Source organism: Medicago truncatula, chromosome 2, assembly GCF_003473485.1.
Source record: "Medicago truncatula cultivar Jemalong A17 chromosome 2, MtrunA17r5.0-ANR, whole genome shotgun sequence".
In the NCBI taxonomy this organism is placed as follows: domain Eukaryota; kingdom Viridiplantae; phylum Streptophyta; class Magnoliopsida; order Fabales; family Fabaceae; genus Medicago; species Medicago truncatula.
This window is the reverse complement of record NC_053043.1, coordinates 8,438,048-8,450,098: the sequence shown is the minus strand read 5'-3', so window position 1 is coordinate 8,450,098 and position 12,051 is coordinate 8,438,048. Positions and strand designations below refer to the sequence as shown.

The following is a 12,051-nucleotide window of genomic DNA, read 5'->3' as shown; positions in this document are numbered from 1 at the left end:
AATTCCAAACATTCTTTAAAAAACTCATTCAAAAATATGAAAAGTATACATGTGACATGACCTGACATAAAATTAGAAAACAAAAGTGTTGATGGAAAATATTTGGAGGACCAAAATTTTTAAAAAAAATATCAGACAGACTTGAATCAAAATGCAAACACCACTTTATAAGTATCAAAAACTTATTCATACCTCTTTTGATTTACCAGAAGTTTTCTCCACTTGAGCTAGTTCAATACGTCGAGTAAATGCAAACACCACTCCTTGTCAAATTCGAACATTATTCACCTCTACATTCGTTGTCATGATAAAATATTATGCCCTAATTAAATTAAAAATAAAAGGAAACAACCGACCCTAATTTTTTAGAGAGATAAATTTCATCTTCTCTCTAAATTTTCTCTTTCTTCGTTCACTGGAAATGGGGTGATCTTGTATATATTTTTTTTTGTCTGAAATCACTCATCTATATATTTTTTCTTCCTTGTTCTAAATAAGTAGTTTTCACATAAACTATAATTTTTTTTGGTGTCTTTTGGTGATTTCGCCACTTCAGCGTAACATTGATAAGGTGGTCATCTTGGTGCGATGTTGTTTGATGTTGTGTCATGGTACGATGTTAGTTTGGTTGATATTGACATATAAACTTCAATAAATGATTATATCGTCAATATTGTAGATTCATAGGCATGAATATTTCTATTACTTTGATTTGTTCGCAGATTTTTTTTTTTAGGGATGTTACATCCATGTTTATTTATGATATACTATTTCAATTTGAATGAATAACATTACTTTTATAATAAAAGAAAAATTGACTCCTCTATTGTTTAATAAATAAAAGGAAAATGATTCTTAGACATCCGAACTTCAATCTATAAGAGAAAGAAGTAAAGAGACTAATGTGATAATTTTGATAAGGAGAAATGCTAGTTCTCCCGAATTGTTTGGTCACGATAAAATCACTATGTGAGAAAGTAATTGCTGCAATAACCCCTTTTAGTTTTTCCCGCCCATGTTTTCCTAGAAATTGCCTGATCTAACGGTTGCAAATTGTTCGTGATCTCTTCTTGATGATTTTATCGCTATGTATAGCAATCCTCTTTTGATAAGTTTGTGATGTGATATGAGTAACGAGATTTTGAACAGATGTAATTTTTGTTGAGGGTGTACAAATATAAGTGATGTAAATAAAATTCAAGTATGATGCATAAAAGAAATCCAAGTGGGAAGGAGCAGTTTGTTGGCGTTACTACTTCGTGGCCTCTCTGTTCAATGTTGAAACAAACCAATGCAACCAAGCTTGTTGAGGAAGTCAATTATGAGGCCAAGTCTACTCTTACGGTTACGTATGACTTCTTCCCACATTTTCTGATCCATTCTCTTCCCTTGCTCTATGGTCAATTATATATATAATATATCATCCACTCCCATTCATTATTTTTCATAAACTCTCTTCATTTGAAAAATAATCTCTCATCAATACATGGTTAGTATACAATTCTCAGCAGCAGCTAATTTATCTTCTTTGAGGACAGTTAATGCTGTTATCCATCTTCCAAAACTCCCAAGTTTGTCTAATTTCTCAATTATCAAAAACAAGACAACTAATTGAGGAATTTAATGGATTCAAAGATCAATTAGAAAGGAATAATATGCAGTCTTGGAAGTTGTTTCTGACAGAATTGAAATGCATCACAACATTTGTGAACTACGTAACAATTGGAACACTCTTCTCTTGAATTCCATCAACATGATTACTCTCACTGCTACAACCATGTCTGGTCTTGCTGCTACTGTTCCCACTACTTGCTCAGATTCATCACTTTTGGCTTTGAAGTTATCTTCTGCTCTTTTGTTTTCTGCAGCCACCGGATTGTTGCTTATCATGAACAAAATCCAACCTTCTCAATTGGCCGAGGAGCAATGAAACACTACAAGATTGTTCAAGCAACTTCAAAGTCAAATCCAAACAAAAATTGCTCTTGGAAATTCTACTAAAGAAGATGTCAAAGAAGCTATTGAAAAAGTTTTGGCACATGATAAAGCACACCCACTTCCTTTATTGGGAGCAATGCTTGAAAATTACCCTGCTAAATTTGTTCCTGCTAATTGGTGGCCTTCCAAAAAAGGAAAAACACAAAGCAAGAAAATAGGGAAAATGAACAACGGATGGAGTAAAGAATTAGAAATGGAAATGCAGGAAGTTGTTGAAGTGATAAAGAGAAAAGATGCTGAAGATTATAACAGGCTTGGAAACATAGCTTTGAAGGTAGACAAGAGTTTAGCAATTGCAGGGCCATTACTCACAGGAATTGCCGCTATTGGATCTACATTTATAGGCAATGGCTCTTTGGCTGCCTTTGTTCCTCTATTGGCTGGTTCATTGGCTTCTGCAGTTAATACTTTTGAGCATGGTGGACAAGTTGGCATGGTTTTTGAAATGTAGAGCTTCTGGTGGTTTTTCAACTTGTTAGAAACTTCAATTGAATCAACTTTGGGAGAGAAAGATTTAGAGAAAAGAGAAAATGGAGAGCTATTTGAAATGAAAATGGCTTTGCAATTGGGAAGAAATGTATCAGAGCTGAGGGAACGTGCCACAAAATCAGCTTCTTGTCGCATCGAAGGTGTTGACATAGATGAATTTTCCAGCAAGCTATTCTGAGATAATCTTCAATATTAACACATTATTTTGTTCTTTCATGTATAGATCCTAATTCACATTATTTTATGTATATTCATTGTTAGTACTTTGACATAGAAAGCAAATGTAAAGATAGCCAACAGAGATCTGATTTTGCAAATATAATTTCAAACTTCATCCTCTAATTGAGTAGGAGAATTCATAATAACTATATTCTTTTCCTTATTTTGCTTCATTTAGTCTCTTGTTATCGAAGTTAAAAGTTAGGCGATGATTCAACTAATAGTTCTCAATAGTGATTTCTTTTTCGTCAAGTGGTTATGCCAAATGAATGAACTATGTCCCTTAACTGTGTGGTCTTTAGTTCTTCCAAATAGTGCAATGTATGAATTTTTGGAGATTTTGAGAACTACTAAATTTAGGAAAGACATAAGTAAAACTATTCTTTGATTGATTGAGAGTATTGAAAACAATTTTTCTTTTAAACAATAAGATATAATTCCATAATAAGTGCAAATGTACTACATGATAAGCCAAGACATTCCAACCATGTTGACACCATGCACCCCTTGGCCGCCACCTATCAAAGCACTCCAGAAAAAGCTTTGCTATTTTGTCGCGAGTGTCACAAGCACAAATACAACACAAATATATTTCAACCGATAGATCCTCCTTTCACACGATACATGAGTGGATATGAATACAAATTAAGACTTTGCTACAATACTGTCAAGTATGTAGTACATGTATGCAGTGTCATAATGTCATCAGGACAAAATTTTCAAAATATGTACCATTTTGCCCAGATAAGTACCAATTTTCTATTAAATTACATGTTTATTCATGACAATTATTAACTTGTTTTGCAAGTAATCTCAAGAAAAAAATTTCAATTTCATGTAAATACTATGTTCTTATACCTTTTATGCTGGATAAGCTACTTTTACTTGTTTTCCTTTTTTTTTTTAGGTCTTTTGAGTTCTATTGCGAAGGAGAAGGAAAAGAGCAAAAATTACAAGTTTAAGCAATTCCACTACGCGAGCCAAAGCGATCTAGAAGTGAGTCCAAGCAGAAAGTCCTAGATTTTTCACTATTTTGAATCCATTCAAACCTGTTCGGCAAGCAAGAATCCGCTAGGCAAATCTAAGGCTACTTAAAAGGCATTTTCTGAGCCGAAAAAGGCTTAACCCTGAAGAAAGTTCAATCCGCTGAGCGAATTTTGGCTCGTGGAGAAAATTCTCACTTGTCAATTGTCATAATTTATAAAAAAGGGCTCATATCTATATTTTGATATATATTGGCATTCTTAAAAAAGCTCAGAAACACACACACACATATGGAAGGAGAAAGCCAAGGCAAAGGAGATGGAGGAATCAACTTCAACATTAAATCTCTTTTCTTCAATCATCTCTATTATTGAGATTAAGTCTAATTGTTATGGTTCTGATGTAGATACTTGATCTGGCTAGTTATATAGAATATAATAATCTCTATTTTATTTTTGTTCTTAATGTTTTTCTCTGGCGTGCAATCCAAAAATAATATTTTGATTTAGAAAGTGCGAGACGTCGACTTTTTATTTACGGGATCTAAAATAATTTCATTTGTGAATGCTAGTTGCTCGGCATAGGGCTAATTTGCACTCACATTCGATGTATGATCTTAATGTCATTGAACCGATTAACTGAACGAGACATCATAAGTTAATATGTATAACAGATCTTGCGTTGTTTGCAAGGCATGGAAACAAATGATGAGGGACATGTGTAAGCATAATTGAACTTTAGAAATATATAATCGACGATCTAGGAAGGGCATTAGATAACGAAGAAAAATTCCTACAATATTATCTTTCTGCTCTTTGTTTTCGATTTTAATTAACTGCAAAGATCCCACTTATATGTACAAACAAACCCTACTTTCATACTCTGAATACTTTTTTTTTGAGGGAACTGAATACTTATTTTTGATGCCTCGATAGAAACAACTCATCAAATGGCGTCATTGTTGGGACTTGTGTTTAAGATATTGGAGCATCACAACGATTTATATTGTTTTGAGTATTTATAATTTTTTTTTTATAGTTTAGTATTTGTGTTTGCCACTAACCCCTCTTTTTCTAGCCAAATAAAACCTTCTTTTTAGTTATTTCCTTTTCAGATTCTCCATAGGAGATAGAGTCATGACGGATATGATCGTGGTTACAACAACAACTATATTGAATATGAGTATCAATTATATCAATTGTACTATCAACATCCTCCCGAGGAAGAAAGACCGTATAGTATATAAAATGTTTTGAATTAGTTCACACAATAGTCCATGATAAACATGAAACGAAACAATGAAATAATAAACAACTTCGCATGTCTAATAGGAGACATGAGTACACAACTAACTTATACATCAAAAAGCATGAACGTTCGAATCAATGGTACCATTCATGACGAATCGAACAAGACAATGATACTAGTAATGATGAAGAATTTGGAGAAGTGCATAATCGTAGGGTTCAAACTTGCACACCAACAAATCAAATATCCATGCGGCTATCAAGTGAGGAGTAATTACAAGACCGCTTTAGGAGTTTCAACGTGGTTATATTTCCAAAGCTGAAATATGTAAAAACAAAAGCTGGATTTCAAACTCCAAAACCTTTAATTAAGTCGAAGGAAACTTGAATCATCTCATGTAACTATCAACCCAAGTGAGTTGATAGTTTTTTATTTGACAACAGTTCTGAATTTGAAAGTGGATTGCTTTAAATTTAGGTTGGTATCCTCTTTGCACTTTTTAGGTTGACATGCTTGTTTCCATTGCAAAAAGCAGAAGAAGCAGGCGAACAAAGTGAAGCCTACTAGCTTCAACTCAACCGGAATGAGGACCCGTGCTCAAAAGGGTACCTCCAAAGCTGTCCTGCCATATACTGAATAGTTGGTTCAAATCTTTGTGAACATGGTTGTTAAGCTAGTAGCTTCTGCCATTTCTCTGTTGTTCTTCTTTTAGCAGTATCATTGTTAGTTTATTTCATTCACGATTTGCACAAGTCTTTCTTGTTATAGATCTCCGTGATATAATGTTTTGCACCTTCTTTTTGTTTTGATGTAAGCTTCTTTGTTGTTAAGGGATCTGGCCCTCTCCAGGTCTTTTATAGTATTTCTTTGCTTGATCAAAAAAAAAATATATACTCAATTGATTTCAAATATTATTTTTCCCCGGTCTTCAAATTTTATTTGATATATAATAAATTAATTAAGCAAATTAAGTCCGAACAGAAGATATATAGCAACGAACTGAAAATTCAAATTTTATGAAATTATAAATGTTGAACATTTTAAGACTTATGGTATATGGCCAGTTGAGTCAAAACAATGTTGGTGTGGCCAAACTGAAAGACACTTCAAAATAAAAGACATTTCTAAAATGGAGCATTAGCCATAGATTATATTGACAATTTAAAAGTAAAAGGATTAAATTGGTGAATGAAGAGATAAAGTCCATAGTTTTAATTTGTTATATGCTAATTACCAAGCTACTACGTAGTTTCGTTTTTCTTGCATGTAACGCAGTACTATTGTTCAGTCTTAATTATGGTTTTAATTTTACTATGTCGTATGTTGAGTGTGACCCAAACTAAGGACAAGGCTGGGAATTTTGAACAGAGACTATTTCAATTAAACTGGTCAATCAGGGTTTCTTTGTTTCATTCTGACCCCTTCTCTTTCGTTCTTTGCTATATATATAAATATTCATACCACCTTACACATATTAACATTCAACTAAAACCTTTCATATAAACACCCTTCAAATAATATTAATTCATATATATCATGGCTTTATTACAAACTTCAGTTCCAATTTCTTGTTCTTTATCATCATCTTCAAAGAAAGTAATTAATGCTTCAATCCATCTCCCAAAACTCACAAATATTTCATTGTCAAAGATACAAACTAGAAAACAAGTTGATGATCAAGAACTAAAAGTAATCAAACAGTACAAAAATACTCCATTATTAGAAAACAACAACATCACACAAATATTACAAGATCAACAACAAAAGCATTCTACAATTTCTAATGCTACAGTTCAACTCTATGCAGTCTTGGAAGCTGTATCAGACAGAATAGAAATGCATCACAACATTGGCGAACAACGTAACAACTGGAATAATCTTCTATTAAACTCAATAAATATGATTACTCTCACTGCTACAACCATGTCTGGTGTTGCAGCTGTCACAAACGGGGAAGGTGCACCACTTATGGCTATGAAACTGTCCTCTGCTCTTTTATTCTCTGCTGCCACTGGATTATTGTTTATCATGAACAAAATCCAACCCTCTCAACTCACAGAGGAACAAAGAAATGCTACAAGATTGTTCAAGCAACTTCAAAGTCATATCAAAACTACAATTGCTATTGGAAATCCTACCGAGGAAGATGTCAAAGATGCAATGGAAAAGGTTTTGGCAATTGATAAAGCATACCCTCTTCCTTTATTGGGAGCAATGCTTGAAAAATACCCTTCAAAATTTGAACCTGCTAATTGGTGGCCTATTTCCAAAAAGGTAAAAACTCAAAGCAAGAAGATGGGGAAAATGAACAATGGATGGAGTGAAGAATTAGAAATGGAAATGCAGGAAGTCGCTGAAGTGATCAAGAGAAAAGATTCTGAAGATTATGACAGACTTGGAAACATAGCGTTGAAGGTAAACAAGAGTTTGGCAATTGCAGGGCCATTACTCACAGGAATTGCAGCAATTGGATCTACATTTGTAGGCAATAGTTCTTTGGCTGCATTTGTTCCTCTATTGACTGGTTCATTGGCTTCTGCTGTTAATACTTTTGAGCATGGTGGACAAGTTGGCATGGTTTTTGAAATGTATAGAGCTTCTGCTGGTTTTTTCAACTTGTTAGAAACTTCAATTGAATCAACTTTGGGAGAGAAAGATTTAGAGAAAAGAGAAAATGGAGAGCTATTTGAATTGAAAATGGCTTTGCGATTGGGAAGAAGTGTCACAGAGCTGAGGGAACTTGCCTCAAAATCAGCTTCTTGTCGCATGGAAAGTATCGAAATAGATGAATTTGCCAGCAAGCTCTTCTGAGATATTATTTCTTCAAGACAATAGACATTCTTTAATTCTTTCATAACATAGAAAACAAATGTAAATATAGATTACAGCGATCTGATTCTGTATATAATTTTTAACTTCATATATAATGTAATTGAGTAGGAGAATTCATGATATATATCTTTTCTTCCCCAATTTAGCTTGAGTCGGAGTAAAGTTGAGATTTTTTTAGTAAGAATGAGGGAAATGTACAAATAATGGTGGAAAAATTAAGGAATATGTGAAAATAGAAGTGTTAAAAAATTTGGGTAAAAATATTTTAGCTTAACAATTAATAGACACTATTTAAACGATAGGAAAATTAGCGTCCAAATTTAGTAGACATTAGAAATAATTAGCTTTAACGATCATAGTTTATGAATTTGCGTAAAAAAAGAAAGAAAGAGACATTTGTGTTAGATTTAGTGGATGCTAAATAGATACTATGCTATTAACATCATAAATGGTTTGACGCTAAAATGTTTGAAGCTAAATTTCAATTTTTTTTTAGGCTTTGTTTGGGAGTTTGGAGGGGAGGGGAGGGTTTTGGAAAAAAATGAAGGAGCAAGTTGAGGAAATAGAAGACATTGGGAGGAGAGGGCTTTGGAGGTTAATTTTTTACTTATAATAAAAAATTCCCCTCATTTGGGGGAACTCAAAAATTGTATTGGGGGTGGGTTTTGGGGGGTTATGGAAGGTTTATATGAATTTTTCAAATTCAATCTATGTTGTTATAATATTCTTAAAATTAAAAGTATATTAATCATAAGTATTAATTTATCATTCTCTAAAAAACCTGTTCTTTCAAAAAATGTGAATTTTTTGTCCATTTTTCTATATATTTCCAACCCCCCAAAACCCTCCCCTCCCTTCCCTCCCCTTCCAAACTCTCAAACAAAGCCTCAGTGTGTACGTAAATTGATTATATGTTTTCTTAAATTGATTATATGTTTTATTAGATCTGAATGTTATGATTTCCCGAATATTTAAATTGATTATATGTTTTTTTTTTTTTAAAGATGATTATATGTTTTCTTAAAATTAAGGTTGTTACTATCTAATCAAGGACGTAGCTAAAAGGGAGACCAACACTCACTAACAAGTGACAATGGTCCTCTCAAACTTTTCAATTTTTTTTATACTACTATGTTATTATGTATTTTTTTTCTCTGTTTTTTTAATATGAAATTGTAGCTATTGGACATTTTTCTAACCAAATATATTGGGCCTAAACACTTGTTTCGAAGTTTAATTGCACCATCCTTAACATGAAATTATACGCCATACCCCTACAATTATACTCTCACCCTAAAATTTTACATAAATTATCCATTTTACCCTCAAACTACTTCAGATTTTTTTTTGTCTATCTAGCCCTTCACCCCAAAGTTTCAGGTTTTTTTTGGCTTTCGCACCGGTTTCCGACCCCCCAAAAGTGGGCGACTAATCCGGCTCGTGCGTAGAGGCATGCGCACTGGCCAAGTGTTGTTCCCCCTGGGAATCGAACCCGATATTCTCCGGGTACGTCCTTGGAAGGAGCTCCTTGCCACTGGAGCCCAAGCAACTTGGTTACCCCAACAATTCTATACCAGACAACTTCTCCCTTTCCGAAAAACAAACTTAGGTTGCACCCCAACAACAATATTCATCCCTTATAGAAACTTTCTCCCAAAAATCAGTGAATCACTGATTTTCAAGTCAACGAAAGTGAGTTCTAGAATCATTAATTTTATTCTTCTAGTTTGCGTTTTACTGTCGTAAACATCCCCTATGGCATTCAAAAACATGGATATGTGTTTCTGTTTAGGATAGGGTTAACAAAGATTGCAGTTTAGATGTCGTTAGCGGAAAACGCATATCACGATTCAGGTTCGGATTTGGTACAACTTTGCTGCAATTTTGACACAATTTTGCGACGGTTCTACGATTTTGCAACGATTCTAGTTTGTGTTTATGCGTTTACGGGAAACGTCTATAAAGAATTCTGAAACGATAATTTTTTTTTATTAAATTGTTAAAAATAATGTTTTTTTATTATTAATTGTTTTCTAAAATGATTGGAAAGAATTCCAGAAACATTGTGTTTGTAAACAATCAACATGGAAATCATCATAAAGAACGCAGGTACCAATTCTAGAAACATCATGCTTAGTTTTACGAGAATCAACAACAAATGGATAACTTTATTGTTGTTTTCCGGTTTGAATTTTTTGAAAGGTAATATGAATTTTTTAAAATTAAAACAAACCGGAAACATATTTGATAGTTATTCGGTAAAATATTTAAAGAAGTTGTTTGAAACATATAATGTCATGTACGGGTGAATTGATGTCAAAAAAAAGGATAAAATTGGAATTATAAATGATTTGTAAGGGTGAAAGTACAAATGTGGGGGCATAGGGTATAATGTTCTCCTTAACAACAGAAAAAAAAAAAAAAAAAAAATTTGTCGAAAATTTAAAAAAAAAAAAAAAATCCTTAACCAGAACCAAGTTTATGAGTTCTCCTCATTGCAATGTTGCTCAATTGTTTTGATTAATTATCCGCAATTTTGTTTGTGCACTATCAACAATTCACCACTTGCAATTTCATCGTAAACTCATCCACATACGTTTGCAATTTCATTATATATTTTCTTTCTTTGCAATTCCAAAATTGCTTTAGTCTTGTCATTTCATCGCAAGCCTCAAGGTGCTCATCTTTTATTATATCCTTGAAATAGTATATTTATTTCCTCATTTATAGGCTAGTATTATCCTTGAAAATTAAATTGCTAAAAAATTTACTTGCAATGAAAATCAATGATTTTAACTCTATGAAACAATGATGACCAAAACTTGAGAAGTAAAAATTAGACCTTTTATATTTGTTTGACAATATTAACTTTGAATACATCTTATAATTTTTAAAAATTTTCATATAAGTTGTACATTAGAAAATATATTTTTTATTTTTTAAATTTATTTATTTTCATAAATCGATCTAACTCCTCGTGATACGAGATTGGCAGTTGGTTAGTAAGTAGTGGGGTCAGTTAATAAAATTGCATCACATTTTTTTATGGCTAAGGATAAAAGTCACGGTATAAGATAAGTTACATATCAGATATCTTATTTAAATCCATTATTCGATGAATCAATATGGTATGATAAGATATTCACGAACCTTAGAATATCCTACCGCTCTTGTTTTTTAAAATGTTATCGTAGATAGAGACTAGATTAGAAACAAACATGATAGGATAAATAATGAAATAATTTACTAATTTTTTCATATAAAATATAAGTTTTCAAAAAATAATCAAATCAAATACTCCTATAAACATATATTATAAAATTAATATAAAATTGAAAATTAAAAATATTATTCTTTACGATTAACTTTAAACAAATGTTGTATGATTTTATCTTGAAAATATTAGTGTCCGCCCATTTTATCTTTAAACAAATGTAATGTCATTTGGTACTCCTTTGATTTTATCTCTTCTAATTTGTTTTGTCATACTATATAATCTAGAAAATTAACAATCAGATGAAATTAAAATATTAAAAATAAAAAATAATTAAAATCTGAATTTCAATTTTTTTTTTTAACAATTTTTTTATAAGGTAGTTTTGTTATTTACCTATAGATATATATTATATCACATGTACCTTATATTAAGTATACAATAAAATAATACACATTCCTTCAAAAAATATAAAATAATACATATCATGATCTATTTCAACCACTCTTTTGGATTTACAAGTGGTATATTTAGCTGTTAGTTAAAGAAATAATAAAAAAAAAAAAATGCTCACGAAAAAACAAACTCTAATATGTCTATGTCTGTTTCACAAATATTCTTTGGTCATAAGAACACAACTCAATTCCCCTGAACATTTCTTTTCTATAATAATTCAACCCCAAATCTTTATTTGATAGTAGTTGCTTTAAGGTTGGTATCCATCCTCTTTAGACATTTTACGTTGACATGCTTGTTTCCATTCCAAAACATTTATTTATTATTCAATATTTTTTTTGGTAGATTTAGTCAATCCTTTTATATCTATATTGATTTGAAATTATATTTTCTCATTCTTCAAATATTAAATTAAAATAATAAAAGGTCAACCAAAAAACTAAACCAACACGATGTAACATAAATGGTAGATACTTGATTCTCTATTTGATTCAGAGTTTAATTATGGAACATTAGTTGAGAGTGCATCTTAATTGTTTTGACTACCAAAACAAAATTCCACATAGAAGAATATTCAAATTTTTAAAAGTAAAATACTGAAGATGGCTTAT

The 12,051-nt window shown here is 31.8% G+C and overlaps 2 protein-coding genes across 2 annotated transcripts; both read left to right on the top strand.

The window, feature by feature from the left end:
* The first annotated feature begins 1,486 nt into the window (after positions 1-1,486).
* LOC112419280 (probable F-box protein At4g22030) lies at positions 1,487-2,834 on the top strand. Its single transcript, XM_039830946.1, is given in 2 exon segments — positions 1,487-1,571; positions 1,662-2,834. Coding segments are annotated over 2 exon segments (1,089 nt in total). The 3' UTR covers positions 2,666-2,834.
* Positions 2,835-6,443: 3,609 nt separating this feature from the next.
* Positions 6,444-7,896, top strand: LOC25486192 (probable F-box protein At4g22030). The gene has a single exon (XM_013607403.3). The coding sequence runs from the start codon at positions 6,475-6,477 to the stop codon at positions 7,747-7,749; it is 1,275 nt and encodes a 424-aa protein (XP_013462857.1). The 5' UTR covers positions 6,444-6,474; the 3' UTR covers positions 7,750-7,896.
* Positions 7,897-12,051: the final 4,155 nt, after the last annotated feature.